The sequence below is a fragment of the Hylobates moloch genome, unplaced genomic scaffold (assembly GCF_009828535.3).
Source record: "Hylobates moloch isolate HMO894 unplaced genomic scaffold, HMol_V3 SCAFFOLD_3, whole genome shotgun sequence".
In the NCBI taxonomy this organism is placed as follows: Eukaryota; Metazoa; Chordata; class Mammalia; order Primates; family Hylobatidae; genus Hylobates; species Hylobates moloch.
The window spans coordinates 165,240,826-165,266,496 of NW_026652278.1; the positions used below are offsets into that span (position 1 = coordinate 165,240,826).

Below are 25,671 nucleotides of genomic sequence, written 5' to 3' on the forward strand. Positions count from 1 at the left end.
CTAGAAAAAATCAGACACATTCATGCTCTTTCTTGTGTAGCAGAGTGAAATACTATTTTTATGTTATTCTCATTTTTAATTTAAAAGGTAAAGTCCCTAAAAAATATCCTTCGGAAAACCTGCTAATGAAAGCTCAGATCTTGGGGACAGCATAGCAATGTAGAAGAGTGTGGGCCAAGAGACCTGTGTATACTCTTAGCCCCAGCACTTCCTAGACAGATAAACATGGGAGCATGTAAGTAAGGAGTTTCGTAAGTTTGCCGTATTCATACAGCAAATGTATGAAACAATTGCTGTAATATGAACTCTCTCACCTGTTGTGCCTGTGTCTTCTCTCTCATCCATTGAGTAAAATTCCTTCATAAGCAGGGTATCCCTTGAGAAAGCCTAGTGCATAGAGATAAGTTCATGACCCTTTCTCTTTTCTTTAAAGTGCATTCTAGGTACGCCAGTGAATTCAGCCTTATATTTGCCACTCAAACTTCTGTTTTGAGTGGTGTGAATATAAAAAACAAAGGTTAGTTTTAGAAATTCTAATAATGGAATCTGTTTCAGTCAAGCAGTTAGTAAATGTCAAAAGCTTTCTCCCAAAAAATCTGGACGCTAACTCTTACACAACTGCTCACCAAAACAATTTTTCCTTGAGTCTTTTAAACTGAGTATGAGCTATTAGTTTTCTGGACATAAAATTCTGTTTATAAACTTTCTAAGATTTGGAATATATTAACTGCTCTGAGATAATAACTGCTGCGAGCTTCCAGAGTTTTCTTAACTTTATCATTTAGGTTGACTGAATTCGCATCTCAGGACTCTTCTGCAAAGTTAATGAACATACTCTTTTTTTAGCTTCTTTGCGGCATCACATTTGTTAATCTGATTAATTGTTTAGCTTTATCTTTAGCCCATTTTCTTTACTGACTACACAACATCTCATTCATTATAATGTGTTGAAGAGGGATTTTTATGGTCCACTTAAAATCGTTTGCAAGTATCTTTGGCAATGTCTTATCTTTGTTCATGATACTCTCACTTTTGGTCAAAATTATTACATCTCCAAGGACAAGATTAAATAGTTTTTCTGGCATGATTGAAGCTTTAGTTTTTGATTATTTTCATTTTTTGGTTTACCCCAAAAAACTAATGTTTAGCACACGGTTTAGTTTGTTTTTAAACCTGATAACATATAACAGTCATTGTATCAGGTTCTACTATTCTTTACATGGCCTCAGGGTGCTTACTGAAACTTAGAATATATTTTACTCCTAATTTAGCTTAAAAATTAATAAATATATCAAATGTAAAAATGATCGGCCAGATCAACAGTAACAGATTACATAATGTTTATTTATATTCCTTTTGGCTCAAATAAGATGAAAACAATGAATCTTAGCTGAATTTCAAAGATGATGAGCATTTTATACACTAGGGATTGTGATTCCCTATAAGGTGAAAAGAGGTTATTTTGATCCCAATTTTCGTTTTGTAATCACCCATTGTCAAATTTACTTTTCAAAGTTTTTTTTTTTTTTTTTTTTTACTATTCTTAAGTTTGAAAACTTTCTAGACCTTAGCCAGTATGTAGAATGCCCAATGCATATGTTGACTGCTGACAAGCTTCAGAGCCATTGTTACTAAAAAATAGAAAAATAGTCCATAATTTGTAAATGAGAGTGTTTTGGAAGACTGCTTTCCTTTTCTTTTCTGGGACATAAAAAACTTTACTTCATGAACTAGATGATAATGCTGTACAGAGCACACAGCTGGAATTCAGTAACCATTGCCATTAAAGCCATTTTTTAAAGTTAGTATTGAAAACGGGATATTTTCAGGGCACTGACTTCCTAATTAAACAGTTTGAAAGAAAACATTATTTTGTAGCAAAATATATAGATACTGATATTTTGTATCATACTGATTTGTCACCTATACCAGTTAAAAATGTTTTAGTGGGCTCCTGTAGTCCCAGCTACTCGGGAGGCTGAGGCAGGAGAATGGCTTGAACCCAGGAGGCGGAGTTTGCAGTGAGCCGAAATGGCGCCACTGCCCTCCACCCTGGGCAACAGAGCAAGATTCCCTCTCAAAAAAAAAAAAAAAAGTTTTAGTTAAATTAATGCGCTACCTTTACATGCTTATGAGGAATATTTTTGCTTTTCAGGACTAATTATTTTTATACAGTAGTTACGACATACCAGTATATAATTCTCTGTCAACAAACAAACCACTTATTTGGTTTTATTTATGCAGGCAAAATCTTTGTTTTAGAAAAAGGTATTTTAGGCTAGGCACAGTGCTTCACGCTTGTAATCCCAGCACTTTGGGAGGCCAAGGTCTGTGGATCACTTGAGGTCAGGAGTTCATGATCAGACTGGCCGACATGGTGAAACCCCATCTGTACTAAAAATACAAAAATTAGCCAGGTGTGGCGGCACATGTCTATAACCCCAGTTACTCAGGAGGCTGAGGCAGGAGAATCACTTGAATCCGGGAGGCAGAGGTTGGGGGCAGTGAGCTGAGATCACGACACTGCACTCCAGCCTGGGCAACAGAGCAAGACTGTCTGAAGAAAAAAAAAGATAAAGGTATTTTAGTGTAATGCCTTTTTGAAAATGAAACAAGCACTTCAATTGTGTGGCTGAAATGTTTCCTTTTAAACATGCATGAGCATTTAAATATTATTTTTAGTTTTTTTTTAATGTATTGGATAGGAGCACTTCCACTCATAAAAAGTATTTTAGCTGGCCAGAAGAAGTCAAATATTTGGAAAAGATTATTTTTGAGAAAATATTTTAAAGCCATTTAAATGTATACTGCAGACTTCTCTACCAAGGTAAGATTCTGAATGTTCCCAGAGCACTGAATGACTTTTAATCACAATGCTAAGCAGTCTATATTACAATATGTTTCATATTGATTCACTTGGTTATAAATTCAAAAGTATCATGTACTAAAATGTTTATAATCATTAAACATATAAGAGATGAAGCAATAGCATTATGTTGTCCTCTGACACTTTCACAGGATCATACTTTTTATCATAGTAATACCTATGTGACATCCGGTTAGAAAAGAAAAAAGGGCAGAGAAAGATCAGTGTCTTCAGATAGTAGTTTTCGTTCATCATGTAAGATGATAATGGACTGAACTTAGCAGCTTATAATACAATTTTCATTTTATTTTAAACATATTTTGCATGATATAAAAATATTGATCACAGTGAGTTTTACCAATTGTTGTTGCTATAAAAATGAATGCAGAAACAATATTTTTAGTGGAAATAAATTATATAGTCATTCTTTAAAAAAAAAAATCACAAGAGAAAAATCTTGGCTGTTTGGTCATTGGCAGAAAACCAGTCTTTACAAGAGGCCTTTTGCAGATGAGCTCCAGTCCATTTCTGTAAAGTTCTCCACATGGTTCAGGAAACACAGACTTTTGTCTTTGTTAGCATGGACCCACAAGGGTCTCTCTGTTCACAGACAGTTCTACTGTGGCAACACAGTTTTCCATAATAGAAAATCGATGAACTGGAAAACAGTACAATCTTAGCTCATTTGTGGTCTTTTCCAATATGAAGGGACACAACGACACACTTCTTCACTATATGAAAATCCTGGCTCACAAGCCTTCTGGCGGTTCGTACATGGCCGTCTGTAACAGCTAGGAGAACAAACAAGAACACACTTATGTTAAAGATCAAGGCAATGGATTCATTATGCTACCAAGGTATTTCTGTGTTTTTAAATTTCAGACTAGAACAAAATTACTAATTTTATGATGAAATTGTTCATAAGTTTATAAAAGTTTGTTTCTGCTTAGAATTACAACATTTAAGAGGAATGGAAAAGCCTTCAAATAAAAGTCTTGCTTGCTGATAGAACAAATGGAAGGATGAGGTATTGTAAGCATTAGTTCCTTTGAAGTGCTCTTTGTTTCATGGGTGAAAGAAACATAAAACAGGAATTCTGAAAGTGAACACTGAAGGTCTGCCGACTTACTGTGATCACATAAGCATGGCAGAATTCACATGAGTCTGGGACTTGTATGGGACCCAGACTTCCAGGCAATTAAACCCAGCCATGTTGGCAGAACTGTGGTCCTCAGTGAGCAGCCCCACCCTCACTCTTGTGTCTCTACTTGGCAGCTGGCTGCATGACGGTGGCTAACTCTTCCTTTCCACCTTGGCTCCGGGTGAAACAGAGGCATTCTGGGGCAGGGAGGTGAGAGGGACAATACTCAGCAGCGAGGGTCCCCTTCCTCCCATCCTAGACTTCCAGTTTCTAGTAGCGGTGAGAGGACAAATTACCAATTGGTCAATCTGTCCCCTGCCCTGTTGCTCCAGTGAATTGAGGCTTCATTTTTTGAGACAGAGTCTTGTTCTGTCACCCAGGCTGGAGTGCAGTGTCGCAATCTCGGCTTACTGCAACCTCCGCCCCCTGGGCTCAAGCCATTCTTATATCTCAGCTTCCCGAGTAGCTGGGATTACAGGTGTGTGTGGCCATGCCTGGCTAAGTTTCTGTATTTTTTGTAGAGCCAGGGTTTTGCCATGTTGGCTGGTCTGTTCTTGAACTCCTGGCCTCAAGTGATTGTCCGCCTTGGCCTTCCAAAGTGCTAGGATTACAGGTGTGAGCCACCACGCCTGATGAGAATTGGAGCTATCTTTGAAAAACATTTTGGAGTACGAGCATGCCTAATGTGTGGGAATAGGTGTAAAGGGAAAAGTGCAAGACGACCTGAGGTGGAAATCAAAAGTGTGTTACAAAAAACCCTACACGATTTGGTTTTGACATTTCATTTATTTGGCTCTAGAAAAGAAAGCATGTCTAGTTAACTGTTCTTAAACTTTGCAAATGCAAATTCATAGTTATGACTACTGGTATTCCTCTACTAAAAAGGGATATGATACTTAATGATCCATAAAAGCTGTTAATTAAGGCAAGGAACCAAAGAATATAGACTCTGCCCACTGCACTTTGTAATAAATATTAAGAGAGAATGAGGAGAATATATATTTTCAAAATATGATATTTTCTCTTTTGCTCCAATTTATATCACAAAGCCTGGAATTATACACTTAGAAAAGTGAATCTAGGATGAGTTGCAGTAAACAGAAAGTCTTTTTGAAAGAATGTATAGTATTAGGAGAAATGCAATGATAGAAATATTGTCTGTGTTCATATAATTCTGTAGAAAAGCAGGTATGCAGACATAAGAATTTCAGATTTTTCAATGTATACTAAACTCACTCAAGAAGAATTCAATATAAAACATAGTTTAATAAGGCTTAAAAAGATTTAGTATCTATATCCTTCTGAAAATAGTAGCATATACATTTTTGAAATATCCTCTTGGTTATTACAATAGGAATATGTAGGTAAAATTGGAATATAGTTCTTTCTCAAAATAAAATGATACCTATGATGTACTTTGCAGTATAAGGGAAGAAAAATATAATCAATGAGATAGCCAGATCCACTAAAGCCTTTTTATGCAGTAGCTAAAATATTAGTTTGGGAAAACCATCAAAAATATACATTAAAATAAGCACACAAAACTCTTGAGAATAAAAAGATGAACTTGTTATATACTGTGGAAAAATAATAATGAACATTACTGAAGATAGTAAATAAATTAAATACAAGCTTTTTTCTGTTAAAAAGAACATTATCTACCCATATGTAAAGAATGGATGTAAAAAGAGAATCCAGTGAAAGTGATTAAAAACAAATGGTCTGAAAATTAAGTAGACAACTAGGAAAGTACAATGTCATGTCATAGAAGAGATGAGCTTAAAGAAAAAGGCCATGGAAAGGACAGGTTACCTAAGGACAAAATTCTCTATTGGATTTGGCAACTATGAGGCCAATGAAACCTTAAACAGAGGTTTAACATAGCACTGTAGGCCATAAACCAGGTTATAGTTGGTTGAATACATGGTAGATGAAAGAGGTGAAAACAAATGCCTCGTTTTTGAGCAGCTTTGAAGGGGACAGACTTGGGTTGCTAAAGTATGCTCAGCTTCACAGTAAGAGGCTAATAAAATAGAAGAAATTTGGGGACTTCTATAAACTGAGGGGAAAAAAAGTAGAGTTGAAGATGTTCAAGTTACAGAAGAAAGAAGGAATGGCATGAAGCAATGTTGAAGGAATGTGGAGAAAATGTCAAATGCACAGGTCTGGCTTAAATAGTAGGATCACCTTATTCTCTGAGATTAAAGAGGAAGAAGTTCTGGGATTAAGATTGAATGTGCTTGAGTCGAATAACTTCACTTTTATTTTTCTTGATGAAGAAGAGTGCAAAACCAAGTTTAAGACATGAGTCTTGGGTACCTTTAACAACATATTCATTTATTTCTCTAATTCTATCAAATACTTACTCTATCCAATACTATCAAATACTAATTCTATCAAATATTTTCAAATATTCTATCAAATACTATCAAATTCTATCAAATACTAATTCTATCAAATATTTTCATTTCCAGATATAATTCTATACCAGTGGTACTCTCCTGTCCTTTGTTTGCAAGTTTTGCATAAAAATTGTCTGCATTTAGAACAGTTGTCCTAAATTATGTCTGAAGGCATCATACTTTTTGGCGGGGGTGAAGTGGATTGCCTGTACATATTTTGAAAACATCCCACAGGAACCACTAATTTAGAGTATATTCTGAGCTTGGATCTAATTTTGATCCTCAAGGCTCCTGTCTTGCTTTTTTGGAAGCAAATCCAGTCTCATGCAAGTTTAGCATTGGTTAAAAAAATATAAGATTTTTGTCTTTCAGAATTTATTGGCCTCATTCTAACAAGCAATTGCTACTTTGGTTAAGAAAACTGCTTTTGGTTTAGAGGCATATTTCTAGTAAGAGAAATTAATACTCTTCATGAGGATCTCTTACCTGCATGTTTGGTGGTGGAACTTCTTTCCTTTTAACAAGCATTTCTGTGAACTTTCTGTACATTCACAGGCACATTTTCCAGGATTCAGGGGTTGATTTCTGGGGCAGGTTCTTTTACATACACACTGGCATGTGTTTTCATCAAATTCTCGGTTGGCCGCACATTGGCTGGGGAAGAGTTTGTTTTTACAGACACACTGGCATGAGTTTCTGTCTAGTTCTTTGTGGGGTCCACAGCTGGCAGGCCGAAGCCCCGATCTGCAGACACACTGACAGGTCTCTTCATCCAGCTCCTTGTTTGGTCCACAGATGTCATGGAATCCATCTGCTGAGTCTAGACCAACAGTCAGAGAATCTTTACTATACCTTACTTGGTTCTGGGTGTGGCATGAAACAAAAGCTTTTAAAAGCATCTTCCTTTGTATGTTTTCCATCAAAGGATTTATGTACAAACATGCATATGTTCCTTTATAAAGGAGTTCAAAATAATCCCAATGTGAAGTAGAAAATGTACTATTTTTAGTCACTTATTTCAAAGAATGATGAATATTGTACGTGTGGTTTTAATATTAGAGTATGTTAATCACAATATAGACCCTTGGCATTTAGTCTTTAAAGCATCATTCTGCTTACCGTCTCCAGCATCCGAGGAAAACATAAAATCTTCCTGAGACAGGCATCTGCAGATGTGATTATTCCACATGTAATTGGTGGGGCAAGTCTTGTTCACTGCCTGACACCTTTGGAAGAAAGAGACGAGGTTTAGCAATGGTGTAACTGGTACCTAGAAAGGACCATCTCTGCTTACATATGTATCAAAATACTGCTTACAGACAAGCTTTAAAAATATAAGAATTATGAAATAAGATGTGAATGTTTTCTCCCAAACTATCTCTATCCACAACTGCTATAACATTCCAATTCCAGAGGTGATCACTGTTTGTGGTATGGTCATATAGGTCACCAGACTTTTATCTTTTTAAGGCAAACACATTGATTTGTATAATCATATAGGGTTTTAGCTTGTGAAATAAATAAGGCAAAACCTTTTACTTTGAAATTTCTTTTTTCCATTATAGAATGTATCATGGACATTTTTATATGTCATTGAATAGAGTTCTGCTCCATTATTTTTAGTGGCTATGCAATATTCCATACAAAAGATGTACCATTATTTATTTTATTAATCTCTTAGGTAATTATCTACATCACTTCAATTTTGGCTTTTCCAAGCAATACTGGAGGAAACATCTATGTAAATGTATCTTTACTGACTTATTTCTGAAGCACAGATCCCCATGTTGTAAAGCCTCCGGAAATGAAAAATTTCCACTCTGTGCTCCACCAAAAAGTTATCAAGATACTTTGTCTCATTGTTGTTCTAGCTCTTTACTTCCTTCCTTCCCTCCTTCCCTCCTTTCTTCCTTCCTTCCCCTCCTTTCCCCTGTCTTCCCTCCTTCCTTCCTTGTTTTAGTAAAAATTATGAACCTACAGGCTTCAATCAACCATTTGCTCCTTTGATGGTCCAATGGCCCCACTGTTGCTACCTGAGACCCTTCTCTGTTGGTGCCCATGTGACATGAGCCCTCTCTGGGGTCAACATATATCACAAGCTCAGCTTGCTCATTTTCTCCTCCACACCTGGAATCAGTCATTTCTTCAGGAGCCCTAATTCTTTTGTTGGAAAACAGCATTTTAGAGGCTATCATTTAAGATCAGAAGTGTTTAGTGCCATCACATCACATTACTACTAGATCTTTTCAGGGAGCAGAGCTAGAAAAATGCATGTATACCCTGTAGAATGTTTTCCTAGTTAATGTTTACCCAGTAGAAGGATTTTTGGTTTTAAATATCCTAATTTACAGAATGTATATCAACTTCTCACTACCTCATTTTTTCATCCAATGTTGGTGTAGACATCAAATGGAAGTATTTATTTACATCTTTCACACTCAATACAATATTGTAAACAACTTTATGTGCTGGAAGAATGTTGAGTTACATTCCAAATTGATAGAACATAGTAAGAATCCTATGTAGCCATCTTGAGACGTGCACTGAGTATAAATAAACAGTCCATTTGCTAAGAAAGTTTTGCAGTCATACTCAGTGTGACAATACACCTTTCTTTTAATAATAGCCTGATAACTCTTACAGCACCACATGAAGGAATTTTTCAAGAGAAAAATAAGCAAATCTGCATTTTGCAACCAAAATGCAGCTTGAACATCTTCCTTCAGCTTGAACATCATTTCTGAAGATTTACCAAAGCTTTCCTGTCCAGCAAGTCTCTACAGCATCCACTAGACATGGGGAAGGTCTCTTCATTTCTCTTAATATGACAGTTTGTCTAAGATTGCCCGCTTGTCCTCCATCCACCCATCACCTTCTGCAAATAGCAATGACTGATTTGACCTTTCTTTGTCCCTTCTTGAGTTTCTTCAAGAGTCATGTCTCCTTTAGCACGGTGAATAACAGTCTATTATATGGGTCTTTTATTTAATTTGGACTTTTAACTTTTTGATTGCTATTTGCTATGTTATCCCATAAAGTAACAATTTCTCATACAGCATACACACAGTCCATGTAACTAGATACAAAGCAAAGGTATGTTAGTAACAGCAATAATTGCTGGATGACTAGGAAACAATATACATTTTAGATTTTATCAAGATAGTTTGTCACTTTTCTACAGGCGTTACTAGGTATCAGTTATTTTGTAGGAAATAGCTATGTTTTGGTTTACCTTCCATTCACTATAATTGCTCCCATTCGGAACAACAGAAATGTGCTCTCAATATCTATTTTTGGGAATAGATTGCTGATCTTAAGCAAGAGATTCCTGTGTATATTTTTAGAGAAAAAAATTCATACTGTTATCTCCAAATCCAATTAACATTACTGGATTTTAATGTACTACCTTGACTTCATACTAATAACTTCCATGAAAACCTTGGCTTCTAACAATCTTCACATAAACTGTTATTTGCTTTATCCTGCATATATTATGTACTTTTGTGTTTTTACTTGTGAAAATGTCAAACATGTATGTAATTATCAGAGTTAAGACTATGAGAAAAATGTATAGTCAGAGAAGTTCTGTATTATCAGCAAGTTACTTTTTTCGGCTTTTTGGTTTATGTTTTCAGAGTATCTTCTTGCCAAAAAATTGTATATATGTTTTTTCTCATTTTGTTACACAGATGATAGCATCCCTTACACACTATTTAAACCTTGTTTTTTCACTTATCAATATTTCTTGGAGAACATTGTACCTTACCAATAATTTTAGGGAATTCCAAGGGCAAGTCTGTACTCATTGTGCATTTTTGTCATTATTTTCTTGGTTAATCATGAACATATATTGTTCTAGATAAAATGGAGACAGTAAGGACTTATCAATTGTCCAAAACAGTATCATTGTTTTTAAAATTTATATCCTCTTGATTGTTAGCATCCTTCCATCAAATATGATACAACTTATGTTAAGTTCTATAATAGCAATGCAATTAATCCTGGCTGCATGAAACTCATAATCTTCTTCTATAAATGATGGTAAAACCATTTTGGTCATGTTGCTTCAATGTTGATCGATATATGGTTTAAGTAACACTGCCATGTTGGCATCGAGTGGCCATTATACCATGTTGGTGGGAAGTAGAAAGGCACCTTTCATTTTACCAACATGTAATTTATACTGCCATTACCTAAGCCAGTGTTATTCCAACTGCTGCTTGCAACCCATTAATGCATCATGAAATCAATGACATGGGCTCAGAAATGCATTTTAAAATGTAATAGAATGATATGTAATAAAATACAAACCAATAGAATACATGTGATACAGATTGGTTCCTAAAGAAAGCACCCTGCTTCAAAAGTGAGGAGCAAGTTCTTGGCATTTAAAACTTCTCATGTAAAAATGTGTGGGGGGAGCAACATTTCCAAAATATTGTTATTTTAGAATGAAAGAAAATATGGTCATGATGGACAGAGGTTTAGTAAAATTTGGTTATCTCCTTTACGTTTTAATCTCCAAAGCATTTCTACTTACTGAAATTTCTCTTCTAGTTCTGAATATTAAAGTGTGCATAAATACTTTAAAGGTTTATAATTATGTTTTTTTGTATAGTGTATTTATAAAAAACATTGATTCAAAGACATTCTGTCTGCAAAGCAAAGCAGGGAATTGCACAATTATTTGCAAGGTATATCTATGTTGAGAATCACGTGAATAAACTAACTTTCCTATCCCCCCACTGACCCCACCACACGCACACAGACACAACCACAATCCTGCCTATAACATGTATGAAGGATAAAGATGCTTTTACTAGAATTGTTTCATTAATTATTTTCACAGCTTCACTTGACTTTGGTTTGGCAGCTATTGCTTTTCGCTGGTTAAAATCAGGTGACAAAAATATGAGTATATGTGTTTTTCAAACTAAAGAACAATTAATTTAATGATAAAGAAAATCTTAGTTTGCATTTATCTCTCCTTTGAAATATTAAAAGATAAATGTATTCCAAATATGTTCTGTTACATTATATTCTAAACGCTGGGTAATAATTACTAGCTCTTATACTTTCAACATCATAGCAGGCTATTTTGTGCATGCTATTTTTGTGATTCTTTCATATTCCACACTCTTTGCCACTGAGGTTTTCCTACACCTGGAGATTTCTTGACTCCTCAAATACACATTTAAGGAACTAAAACACGCTATCACCTTTTGTTTGGCCTTAGTCAGAACTGAGCTGAAACGTTATTCTTTTTCAAAGAGCTATAATCTGCTATAATCATATATATATATATATATATATATATATATATATATATACACACACTTATACATATATATAATATTCATGCATTTTTTCAGCTTTATTGAAGTATGATTGATAAATATTGTACATATATAAGGTATACAAAGTGATGTTTTGGTATATGTATACACTGCGCAATGATTACCACAATCAAACTAATTAACATATCTACACCTCAAAGAGTTACTGTGTGTGTGAGGGGTGGGGTGATGCAGTGAGAATACTATTGAGTAGAGTAACTCTGCTGTACTATATGTTAGGTCTCCAGAGCATATTCACCTTGTAGGTGCAAGTTGTCACCCTCTAACATTTCCCTATGTCCCCCACCCCCAAGACCGTGGTGACCACTCTTCTATTCTGTATCTATGAATTCTACTTTTCTAGATTGCATATATAAGGGAGATCAGCAATATGCATCTCCCTGTGTCTGGCTTATTTCACTCAGCATAATTTCCTCCAGGTTATTTCATGTTGTTGCAAATGGCAGGATCTTTGTAATAGATTTCTAATTGAAAAAAATTAACTGCACCTTGATTTATGTTAAACTACTTATTGATTTATTTCCCCAGATCTCTCTTAAAATACTTCACAGATCATTCAAAATGAATGATAACATTAATGTAATGTGAATTCAACTGTAGCATGATGACTTTCTTGAAAAGCAAATTATTTCTATAGATATGAACTGTGTTATTAATCAAGTACTCTCACTGGAAGCTCTTTTAACAAGGTTTTTCACAACAACACAACAAATGAAAATTTGGCTTAACCATGTGGCACCTGTGGTTCCATAGCTGTGTCCCTCAAATAGCCTTCCTATCCCTAGTCTTGTTCAATGGGAAGTGTGAGCCACCAGCATTAGTGAAACCCATGTTTCAAGGCAGGTACCACGAGCTCTCATGCACTCCTTCAGGGCATCTTCATGTCACTCAGCGGGTTATCCAACAGGATGTTCTGTACCCCGTTAAAGAAACAAATAAGGGAAACCTGACTACATTAATAATTTTGATAAATAGCAAAATAGGGTTTTGGTTTTCCAAATGCCAACTGCTGATGTTATCTGAACTTCAAACCTGTAATTATATTATGAAGAATATAGATACAGATCCTTCTTGCCCAAGCTTTCTGTCTGAATAGCAGCTGGAAGAGCAACTATATTCTTTCACTGTCAGAGCCACAGAGCCCCAGGTAAAAATGCTTCAACAATTTTGTCCCAAATGTCTTTGAACTGTTGTGTTCATCTTGAGTTTGTTATGCCTGACGTTTGTATACACTTGACTATGTACACAGAGACTGATTTGCTCATACTTTGGAAACAGCAGTTAATAGTGAATGGAGAGTTGTTAAGTAAAAGTGGCCTTTATATTCAACGTTATTAAGTAACTTCTTCAGTACTACAGGTAGAAATCAGAAATACATACATTTTAGGTTTCATATAAATTGTTCAAATGGCACATGCTTAATAGTATCAAAAAACACATAGACTTATCTTCTGTTGTATTGATTTGTATTGATTCCGCATGAACTTGTGTTTGTGTCTGTTTGTGTTACTGTTTGCTTGTGTTCCATTAGTCTACTGACAGGGAGAACAGTGGACAGAGTTGGGGTTTGTTCAGATATTAAAGGAAAAGATAGTGAGTAGGATGAATCAATGAAAACTCCATAGTTGTAACAATTTTGCCAGTCTTAATATTTGAAAGGCTAATACAATCATTGCATTAATTTAAAACATGGTTAGGCTGGGCATGGTGGCTTACGCCTGTAATCCCAGCATTTTGGGAGGTCGAGATGGGCAGATCACCTGAGGTCAGGAGTTTGAGACAAGCCTGGCCAATATGGCGAAACCCCATCTCTACTAAAAATGTACAAATTAGCCAGGTGTGATGGCACGTGCCTGTAATCCCAGTTACTCAGGAGGCTGAGGCAGGAGAATCACTGGAACCCGGGAGGCAGAGGACGAAGTGAGCTGAGATCATGCCACTGCACTGTAGCCTGGGCAACAGCATGAGACTCTTAAAAAAAAAAGTGTGTTTATATGCTTAATTTTTTCCTTTTCGTCTGAGTATAAATTAAGCAGTAATCTGCCACATACAAAAGCTCACCTAGCCTGAGACTGACTTGGATATAAAACATGTCACATTGTGTGGTCACCAACTGGCTAAGTACAGGACTTAACTGAGTTGGAAAGCCACCAGAACTGGGGATGGAGACAGGGAGAGTAGGATAAGTATGGAAGCTTGTGATTTTCTGCTCTACTATTTTTTATATTTTCTTGGATACACAAGCTTGACAGAAGTATTGGCAGGTTGAAACAATGGAAAATCCATGATTACTGGACTTATCAGCTTGTCATGTAATTCAAGGATAAGTAACTAGGAATTAAGAAAAAAGGTCCTTCAACCACAGCCGCTGGTCTTATTACCTTGTCACAGCCACACGTCATTAGCAGAAAAACAAAAACAAAACAATGATGACAATAAAAACATGTTATGAGGGTATAAGAGTTGATATGACATCAAAGTGGCTGGTTGATGCCAGGAATACAGGGGAGGAGAAATGAACAGGTGGAACACGGAGACTTTTAGGGCAGTAAAAGTATTCTGCATGATACTGTAATGATAGACACATGTCATTTATACATTTGTCAAAATCCACAGAACTTACACTCAAAAAAGAGGGAACCCTAACGTAAGCTATGGATTTCAGTTAACAATAACATGTCAATGTTGGCTCCTCACTGTAACAAATGTACCATGATAACACAAAATGTTAAAAATAGAGGAAACTCGTGAAAGAGGATGTTATATGAAAACTCTATACTTTCTGCTTTTTCTGTAACCTAAAATGGTTTAAAAATGTCTATTAAATTTTAGAAAACAACTGGTAAATCTGGTCTAATACGATATTAACAAAAATTGTCCATGTGTTTGGCTGAATGTAACTTTAAACTTTATGACAATCTTTGATCAAATAGCCCCCCATTCTAGGCAAATCACTGCCATAACTTCAGTGCAGAGATGTATTGATGCAGTCTCCTCAGCTGTATATAGTTTGCTGTTATTTCTCACAATCTATCAGCAAGCCATAGGAATGCTGTGCTTTCAAGTATCGTATTTTAGAAGGTAGAAACGAGACTGTCCAAAGGCAGGCAAACTATGTATAAAAGTTACAGGTGATCCTTTGAAGTATGAGACAATGTTTAGATAATGAGCTTTGTAGGAAAGAGGATGAACAGACATATGACTTACAATTTCAAAAATAACTGTATATGGACATAAAGATTTTGAACTGGCAAAGAGGATAATTTCAGGGCAGACTAAAGATGCACGTTTTAAAATGCTGAAAAACAGTAGTTTCTGAAGATCTAGTACAAGACTGTGGTCCAATTTACTAGAATCTAAGCTATCTCTCCATTTCTGCTCTGATATAGTTTATTAAATTAATGTTATTATGCTATTTTGCTTCATTGTCTTTTGGTAAAGCAATAATGTATAACCTTCAAATTAAAAAGGAAAGAGTACAACATTATGGCTAAAAGTAAAACTCATGGATATTTAAGCATCTAGGCATTTGGACTGAGGATCTGTTAAAGATTAATATACCAAAGACACGGAGACCTCAAGTTCCAAATCAAAGGTTTCCTTGGCTATAAATCTACTCTATTCCTTAGAAATAAGATATGTTCTTATAAGAATAAAATTTTCTTAAATAAACCCTAGTAAGTGTAACTTCTTGCAAGCAAATAAGTTTTACTGAGTAAACAATGTCAATATTTTAATAAAAGAAATAAAAGGGCAGCAGATAAATAAGTATGCAAATTAGCCTTCAGGCTAGATTTATCCATTTTTTTCTCATCTTTTTTCATCCCTTTTCTCTTTCTCACCACAACGTGACTGTCTTCCAAATTGAAATAATACCTATCTTCTATATTTATTATCCATTAAAAATAATTCAAGATTTCTTGGCTATGCTGAACATTGTCTTGCCATTCATTCCTCTACCCAGAAACAACCTCTGCTCCCGTAATACCTCTACAGAATAGGTGAAATTCGCTAGGCTGGTGCTCAAAGCTTTAGAATCACAGCATTGTCTTTTCATTTAATATCCAATTGCTTTCACAGCTTAAGACCCAAATTAATCTGGTTTATTAACTGTCCTAAGAACGTGTTATTTTCTTACATCTTTAGGGACACTGTCCATGCTAACCAAACAACTAATAAATTTCGCACTATTAACTTCAAGGTCCTTGTCGATTTGACATAACTCTCTCCTCTTTGATTGTACTCTCTTGCTAATCTGTAGTGTATGTTGACTTCCCTATAGTACATTGTCACAGAATTAAAGAAACATAAAAACTTGTGTTTATTTATTTAATGGAATGCTATATAGTTATTAAATGAATAAACCAGGCCTACAGATAGCAATATGACTATATCTGTAAAACATAATGTCAAGAGAAAAAAAGTAATGCCAACATTTTAACTTAAAATACAAAACACTCAAAGCTGCACTGTATAATATTTTCTGGTATGTTAATAAATCCAGACACAATAAAAATAGAGAAGAGTGAGAATAATACAATTTTCGAGTGGTGGTTACTTCTGGGAATGAAGAGTGAAGAATGATGACTGGGGATTTGGGTTGTATCTTTAGTAAATTTGACAAAATAGTTGTTATATTTCAAATTGGGGTAAAAGGGCACTTTTTTGTTTTGTTTTTGTCCTTGATGTTTGATATTTTTTAATTTATAGAAGTTAAAAATAAAGAAAATGTGGTATATATACACAATAGAGTACTATTTAACCATAAAAAGAATGCCATCCTGTCATTTGCATCAACACGGATGGGGCCGGGCGCGGTGGCTCACGCTTGTAATCCCAGCACTTTGGGAGGCCGAGGCGGGCGGATCACGAGGTCAGGAGATCGAGACCACGGTGAAACCCCGTCTCTACTAAAAATACAAAAAATTAGCCGGGCGTGGTGGCGGGAGCCTGTAGTCCCAGCTACTCGGACAGGCTGAGGCAGGAGAATGGCGTGAACCCAGGAGGCGGAGCTTGCAGTGAGCCGAGACTGCGCCACTGCACTCCAGCCTGGGCGACAGAGCAAGACTGCCTCTCAAAAAAAAAAAAAGAAAAAAAAAAAAACATGGATGGAACTGGAGGCTATTATGTTAAGTGAAATAAGCTGGGCACAGAAAGACACACATCTCATGTTCTCACTCATTTATGAGAGCCAAAAAGTGAAACTCATGGAGGTAGAGAGTAGAATGATGGTTACCAGAGGCTGGGAAGGGTGGGTCAGTTGTGGGGGGAATGAAGAGAGGTTGGTAATGCATTCCAAAGTACAGTTATATAGAAGAAACGAGTTCTAGCATTCCATAGCAATAGTTAATAATATTTTATTATATATTTCAAAATAGCTAGAAGATTTAAAATGTTTACAACACAAATCTGTAGGATGTTAGTAGAAATAGCAGCGATCATTTATTGAATGCTTATTATGTTTTAGGCACTGTGCTAATATTTAACATGGATTGCTGGTTATAAAAATCACAACATCCTTGAGTTAGGAGTTATTATTATGCTATTCTACAGTATCAGATTAACATGGTACGGTATGTCAAATATGGTATAATGCAATTGAACAGCTTGATTCCAGTGAAGATTACCTTATATTCTGTATGATGTTATACATAACATTCTTACTTATGTGCTAAAAAAAAAGTGTTCCAAGAAAGTTTAGAGAACCTACTCAAACTCAAAGAGAAATCAGAGACTAAATTCTCAAAACTGGAAGCTGCCTACAGCATCCACACTCTTCAGCCCTGTACTATGTGATGTGTATCACGAATGGAGCCACCGGCAGTATTTGTATGAACATGAGACAATGTGTGGCAGATGCTTGGTGCTTTGTAATATTTAGTAAAATAAAACAGTAGTAATGTAACTATAATATGTGTTGTTCTTACTTGACTATAAGTGCTCTAAGTTCAGAGCCAGCCAAGCACATCTTTGTCTTCTCTAATAGGATCTAGAAGCGTTCTTTATCTTAGTGACTCAACATACAGTTTATGGATGACTCTGGGAAATCTCTCTCCCTAATGAATTAAAGATTTGACTTAAAATTTATTGTAAAGGTTTTAAAAAATCTACTATTTTGGCCGGGCACGGTGGCTCATGCCTGTAATCCCAGCACTTTGGGAGGCCGAGGCGGGTGGATCACAAGGTCGGGAGTTCAAGACCAGCCTGGCCAGAATGGTGAAACCCCATCTCTAATAAAAATACAAAAATTAGGCAGGCATGGTGGCGGGCAACTGTAATCACAGCTACTCAGGAGGATGAGGCAGAGAATTGCTTGAACCCAGGAGGCAGAGGTTGCAGTGAGCCAAGATCACATCGTTGTACTCCAGCCTGGGTGATAGAGCAAGACTCCGCCTCAACAAAAAAAAAAAAAAAAAAAAGAGAAATCTACTATTTTAAACCTAAACTACTTTAAAAATTATACTTAACAAAGGGATTTTTTTCTAGGCTTTTCAAAAATCAATTTTATTGAGGAGTAATTTGCATACAATAACATGCTCCTATTTTGAATTTATCATCTTTTCATAAGTTTATGTATCCACATTAACTACTGTCACAATCAAAATAAAAAATATTTCCAACACCTCACAATGTCTCTTTTGCCCTTCTCAGCCAGTCCCGATCCAAATCCTCAAACACACACTGAATTGCATTCTCTCACTCTAGAGTACATTTGTGTCTTTTAAGGGCCTCATGTAAATCAAATCAGAGCATGTACTCTTTTTAGCCGAGCTTTTTTCACTCAATTTAATGTCTCTGAGATCCTTTTATGTTCTTGTGTGTATCAGCAGTTCATTCTTTTTACATTGCTCAGCAATGTTCCACTGTATGCATATACTAAAATGTGTTAATCCACTCATCTTTCATGGGCATTTGAGTTGTTTCCAGTTATTGACTAATAAAGAACATTTGTATACAAGTTATTGTGTGGAAATATGTACATGTTAAATTCATAAGAAACTGTCAACTGTTTTGCAAAATGATTGAAGAATTTTAATGCCCATTGATGACATACGAGTTTTGGTTGCACCACATTCTAACACTTGTTTTTGTCAGCGTTTTTAATTTTAGCCACTATGGTGGTGAATGCTCCTCTTAAATCTTAACAAATGTTAGAATTTTATAACACAGTTACATGTCCATCATATATATATTATCACTAGTGTAGCTTTTATTAAATTGTGGGCCATAATTCATAATGGGTTGAGATCAATATTTTCACAAAGAAAAACAGAACAGAAAAAATTATTTGGGTATATCACAGGTAATAAGGCAAATATTCATAAAGGGAGTAAAATCATCCCTAAGGGGGTAAAAATTGGGTATGAGGCCAGGGTGGGGCTGAAATCTTAATATCTCAATGATTTCTGGCTCTCCAAAAACCCAAGAAAATAATATTCCTTAATACTTAAATTCTATTCAGTTTTATTGGCCATTACACGAACAGCATTGGCAACGGAACACACCCCAAGTGTTTCCAATGTATGAGCTATGAAATTATGGTGACTAGATGGCTGTGACTGGAGGATTTTCTCTTGACTGACTGAGTGATTTCAAAGTCATATACTGAGTGGTACCTATGTGGGCCCATTGGCTGCCATTGGTTGCCCTGTGGATATTGCTTATGCTTGATCCTTGGTGTTTTCGTGTGTGACTTGAGCTTCAGAGAATTAAATAATAATAATTTATATTTTATTATTAATTTTACAAATGTTAGTCATACCATTACATGTCAAATGATGAAAAGAAAAAGTTGACAATATCTAAATTAATATTTGTCAGCTATATAAGTTAAAAGTTGTTTTCTCATACTGTGCAAAGTTAATAGTTAAGCTCTCCAAATATTTTTAAAGAAGTTATTTTAAAAATTATTTTACTTTTGCTGGAAAAATAGTGATTTTGAATGTTTTTATAAATTATTATATTTGTATTATATGTCATATCAATTGCTACTTTGCATATGTAATTTGATATATTACAATTTATATAAGTAAACAGAAGACCTTAAGTTTCTCTGCAAATACAATTATAAATTTATGTTAGCTGTTAAGAGATTAAAAATGTTTAATTTAAATGTTAACTTAAACATTTTATTTTGTTACTTAACCCTACATTGAATAAAAAAGTAAGCTTTATACTTCCTTTTTATGTATAAAGCACAGAGATACATATAGTACAAAGACAGAGTATATTTGTGATATTAAAATTTTATGGGGAAATTGATTAGGGAAAAAATGTTCATAAAAGGATCCTTGGGGTTGTCATAATGAGAAAGCTTGAACAGCACTATAATTAAGGACAATATTTTTAAATGGTAATTTGTTTTAGTTTTATGCTTATACATAACTAATTACATGTGAAGTTATCTAGCTATCTAATTTAAAACTCTCTAATATCGACATATGTATATATATACACAGACACACACTATGTGTGTGTATAACACACATCCTAGTTTGGAATATAAAATATATCTCTTACTGTAGATAGTGGTTTTAAAAATACTGAAAAACACATGGATGAGGAAATGAATCAGACTTGGATATTAATGGTAATAATAAATCTGCCCTTTAATGACTACCTTCTGGATACCAGACACTCTGCTAAGCATTGCATAAGCATTCAGTACTTCATTCAATACTCTTTACATCTTTACAGTTTATATATAAGTAAACTGAGTTTCAGAGACATAAAACACCCACCTGATCATAAAGAACGAATTAGTGGCAAATCTGAATTCAGAATCAGATATGGCTTACTCTAAGACTCAGGCTCTTTTTGCTGTAGCTTCCTGTCTCTTCTTGACCTCAAACAGTGTATAGGATAGTAGTTACATGAATAAGTAATAATGAAAACATGGCAAATGCTATAAAATACATCCAGGAAATAAGTTATTTTATTTAACAAGCATTTATATACATTGTTTAGCCAACAGCTTTGGAGTGTGATTTCCTCCCTCATCTGTAAAATAAGGCAAATGCTGCTGCTGGCCTTCTAGATGATTTTGTTAAGGGTTAAATCAGACAATGCAAGTAAAGGGCTGAGGGAACAGGAATGGCTCAAGTATTTTTGAGTGTTGTTAGCTGAATGCTGCAGAGGACATAAACTTACTGGAAACACTCTCATATTCCAGTTCCACATGCAACATTTGCAGACCCTGATAAAGCCATGTGAGGATGAAGTTAATCCAGTGAGTGCTATGGGTATTCAAGAAGCAAAGGTGGCCGTGGTATTTGGACAAGACAGATGCAGGAGAAAGACCTTTACCTGAACTCTGAGAAATGGAGAGGGCTTTGGAAAGGCAGAAAACAAGCCAGGGCCAGAATAGAAACAAGATACAGAGCAGGAAATAAGCTTGGCGTTCTGGGAATCGGACTTGGTGAAACACAGACTTGGTGAATAATGGAAGACAAAACAAGAAAGGAAGGCTGACACCAGAATAGGGTGGTGAGAAATTCGTGCTCAGTTCTTTGAGCAATTGAGAGTCACTGTTTCTGGTGAGATGAATGAAATGATACCTTTTAAAGCTTACTTCATAAAACAGTGACATTATACAACAGGAGAAAGACTTGATGCTTGAAAACTAGTATTAATATCACTGCATTAAATCAGAGACATGCATAATGAAGTGGATGATAATGGCAGTGATGGAAATGAAATATAAGTTTAGCTTGGAACACATATCTCCCCCTCCTCCAAAATAATCAATCGTGTTTAGATGGGATAGAAGAAGAGGAAGTAATGACAACTCTGTGATTTCAAGGCCTCAAAGAAAATGAGAAAACACTGCCATGAATAATGTAGAAATAAAGGATTTAACAAGTCTTTCTCTTTGTACTTACAGCTAATATAATTACAAACATAGCAATAGAAGATACATTTAGATAAAATATTATAAGTCAAAAATATGGTTAGATCTTCAAATGTCATTTTGGAAACCACAAGTATGGAGATAATGGCTAAAGCGCTCAGAATGGAGGAGTCACTGAGGGTTTCTGCTCAGGGCTGAGGAAGGTGAACAGAACTCTGTGGCCTGCAGGGATGAAACTGCACATACGGCATCCTCTTGAGTTCAGATGGTAGTGGTCTCTTGCTTGTGTTAGCATACATTTATTCACAAATATCTGTAAGATCTTTGCTTTCTCACATAAAAGGGAACAGATCTCTGTCACTGAAATTAGGCTATCCTCCAGGTTTTCCTAAACTGTCCCTGGACAAACAAGGGGTCCCCCTATCTGCCACACACAGCAGAGCAGTACAATGTGATTCAGTGGGGAAGACCATGGTTTGCATATTACATTTATTGTTGAGTCTTTTAAAAATGTAAGGTTTTCTTAAATTTTTTGTAATATATATGTTTTTTGATCAATTTATTTATACATTTGTTACAAATGCTAGACTTATGTAAGTTTCATCCATATACACCGGATATCCTAAGGAACAAAGGGTTGCATCCCTACTTTGGGGCAGAAAACTCTCAGGTCTTGGGCAGTAATGCATATTAATTATCAGCTGTTCACAGGGTCAGAACATGATCATACAGGAGAATGTGATAAGCTCTCCTATATGATCACATGAAGTATATGCTGCCACTTGCCCCTCCAAAAAAAATAGGATGGAAAGGAAACCTGAATAACAAATAATGGTTTGAATGTCAATTTGAAATGATATTAAGAGAAATTTTTTCAAGTAACTAAGCACTATTTCACTATTCAGACATTGCTGAAATAAGAAACATGGATATATATATATATATACACACACACACACATATATATTTTTATATTTGAGATTGAAGAAAGCAACTGAATGCTGATAGACACAAAATTATTTATATTTACTTTTTGTTTTGGCCTAAAATCTTATCAAGGCTGAAATGTTTTGAACTTTAATATGATTTATGAGTTAGCATACCTGATTTCAGGAATGTTAAATCAATTAAGCTACCTTCCTGATATTTTATGAACACTGGTGGAATGTGTTTTATTTCATAGACATACTTCTTTTATATTGTGAATTACTTTGCCTCTAAAATGTGCTTCCCACTGAATTTTAATTTTCAGTTTATTTTCATTGTATACTATACAAAATTTTGTCTTTGTTTTGTATTTGAAGCAGAGTATATTATAGTAAATTTCACAGAGGTTATTTGATTAAACTTATGTTTACTTGAAAATAATTTAATATTAGTAGAGGATGCAGAAAAATAGATTTAATTCATACTCACTGTGGTAGTGTTGCTGGCAGGGAACGTCTAATAATGGAATGAACTTGTCTGTAAACATCCAGTTTAGACATGCATCGGCAGGAAGTGTGATTGGCAAAACTGATTGTTACTGGTTTGGGGCCTTGAGAGAGAGGCACTGTAATTTCAAATAACTACAAAGAAGGGACAAAAAGAAGAAAAAATTATATAGATGCTGTAAAGCACTTTTATGGTAAATATTGGAGTCCGAAAAAGACTAAGATTAGCTCTATATAAGTAGCTGTGTAATGTACGCAGGACGCTATGTTTTTTATGATTACAAAGTAAAAACTGTCTTGCTCCTAACCAGTATCTTTTATCAGAGTAATAAATACTCCATATGTTTATCTTATGTCACTAGTTATGAAGCATATTAGAATTAGGATAACCAACTAATGATTACAGAGCAGAGACGTGACAGACCAATGTGTTCAAGAAAAAAGAACTGTTTCAAAGTTATAGATTATTTGAAATGAACATTTAAAATATTCCAGGGATTTAAAAAGTGTCACACACAGAAACATCTTTGTGATTTAAGAGCAAAGCTATTGACCACATAACCCAGAAATGCTTGGTTATGTCCTACTTAAAATAAACTGAATACATAGACGTAAGTTACATAGATGTAAAGTTAATTTTTATTAAATTTCTACCTCAATGTAGTTTTATATGTCTTAGATCTCTTATAAATTGATTATGTTTAAAACCAAAAAAAACACATTTATAATTTAATAGATAAAGCTATGTTTCTGCTATCTTGGTAAAGGAATTATGAAAATAATGAGCTTAAAATAAAGTAGGGCATTTTACACAATTCTGAATTACAGTCAAAATTTAGTTTAACTGGTCTCCTTCTGAACGCCTTATTTATGGATGAAGAACTTCTCTTGTTCTCTTCCTTCTCCAAAAACAATGTTTTAAATTAAATAAACAAATACATCATTGATTAAGTAAAACTAAGTAGATTTAAATTCCTAGGGTTCTTACACTCTAAATCATTACCAGTAAAAATGGTAAAAGTGAAATCTTGCCCACTAACTGCTTGATAAGATCAACTTGCAGTCATTTAACTATAATTGAGCCATGTATTACTTGGTGTCTTCATGACAACCTGAGCAGTGATAAAAAAGATGACAAACTTCAAAGACTTGTGACTTGGCCTTTGCTGAAATTTCACGCCATCAGCTGAAGACCATTGAAAATATTTATGGGATAGGATTAGTTGCCAATTTTGTCCACGCCAACAAGAAGACTTTAAAAACGAATTCCGAATAATGAAATACAGAAATATCTAAATTATAAAATGCATATTATCTTCATTCGAGATGTATTCCTTATATATTCATTTAAAAATTTAGCTACTTTCTTTAGAAAACAATATGCTTTAGAAGAAATAGGTACAGGGTTACACCAGAGAGGTGGCTTTTATTAGCTCTCCCATTTATAAGTAGCATAAATTTGGAAAATTTATAGCTCTCCCATATATAAGTAGCATAAATTTGGAAAATTCATTTGACTTCTCCAAGCTGTATTTTTCTTTGATAATCAGTAACAGGATAACACTTGACTCATTATTCTCAGGATTATTATAAAGATTACATAAACTAAATGAATCTGACATGTATATTATTTGCTATACAGATCTAAGTTATTACTATTTGTGTAAATTCTCAAGATTCTAGGTATTCTCTACAATACTGTCTGTTCTGCATAGATAACTTCACTATGTGACCTCAACATATGCCACTATTATGATTTTGACCAGTTTCTTCTCTAAAAAGACATCCATTTATACAGGTTGGATAACATCTTTGATTAGGTGAAATACTGCAATGGCAGTAATCCTTTGCACTGTATATACCTATTTTAAGAGAGAATTCTGCAGTGTCTTCATAAGCTACAATTTTTCTATCTTTTAAGACATCTATAGAATCTATATTAAGAACTAGCACTATAGAAGACAAAGTGGTTTTAAGAAGCAACTTTTAATAAATTTATAAAATTACTTATTTTTCATATTTGTATAATTTATAATTTGATTATTTAAGCTCTGTAATAATGTAGACGGTAGGAAGGTGTACCTAAGAATTTAGGTCTACTAGGCAGTCACATATATGTGTCTAGAGTTTAGGAGAGCCATTGAAAAGTCATGAACATTTAAGCTGTAATTGGAGTCTTGGACATTGATGAGATTACTTGATGAGCACTCTAAATGAAAAGAGAAAATGTCTAAGAATAGAAACCTGGGGCACAGGAACATCTATGAGGTGGGAAGAGGCAAAGGAACTACTGAATATGTCTGGGAAGAAGCATGACAATGATGGAGGATCGGGAGGGGAGACTGTCAAGCCAAGGGGTGCCAGAGAAAGATGGGAGAGCTTCAAACAGGTGTGTGTGGTCACAGGGCCACATGTCTCTGGGAAATCAAATGTAACAAAAATTGACAGGAGATAACCAGCACCTGATGTGGTTCCAAGGGCTGTGGCAGGGCAGGAGCTGTAGGAAGGAAGCAGCAGTAGAGATGGGGGACAAGAAGAGGTGCTCCATGTGACTAGAGGGAAAGGGGTCAAGTGGCTCAGACCAGCAGAAACAATTTTGCTTACACACACAGTGTTTGTAAT

General features: G+C 35.0%; 1 protein-coding gene across 2 annotated transcripts in view; it reads right to left on the reverse strand.

The window, feature by feature from the left end:
- Nucleotides 1-3,151: 3,151 nt before the first annotated feature.
- The window catches only part of VEGFC (vascular endothelial growth factor C), a 188,749-nt gene continuing 166,229 nt past the window's right edge, over nt 3,152-25,671 (reverse strand). Inside the window, exons 4-7 of one of the 2 annotated variants that reach the window (XM_032148957.1) lie at nt 23,033-23,184; nt 7,529-7,635; nt 6,896-7,229; nt 3,152-3,657 (exon numbers count right to left, since the gene is read on the reverse strand). In XM_032148957.1, coding sequence (XP_032004848.1) covers nt 3,543-3,657; nt 6,896-7,229; nt 7,529-7,635; nt 23,033-23,184 — 708 coding nt within the window. In that variant the 3' untranslated portion in view covers nt 3,152-3,542. The remainder of the gene's footprint in view (nt 3,658-6,895; nt 7,230-7,528; nt 7,636-23,032; nt 23,185-25,671) is intronic. The other variant, XM_058435841.1, reaches the window with a different exon arrangement.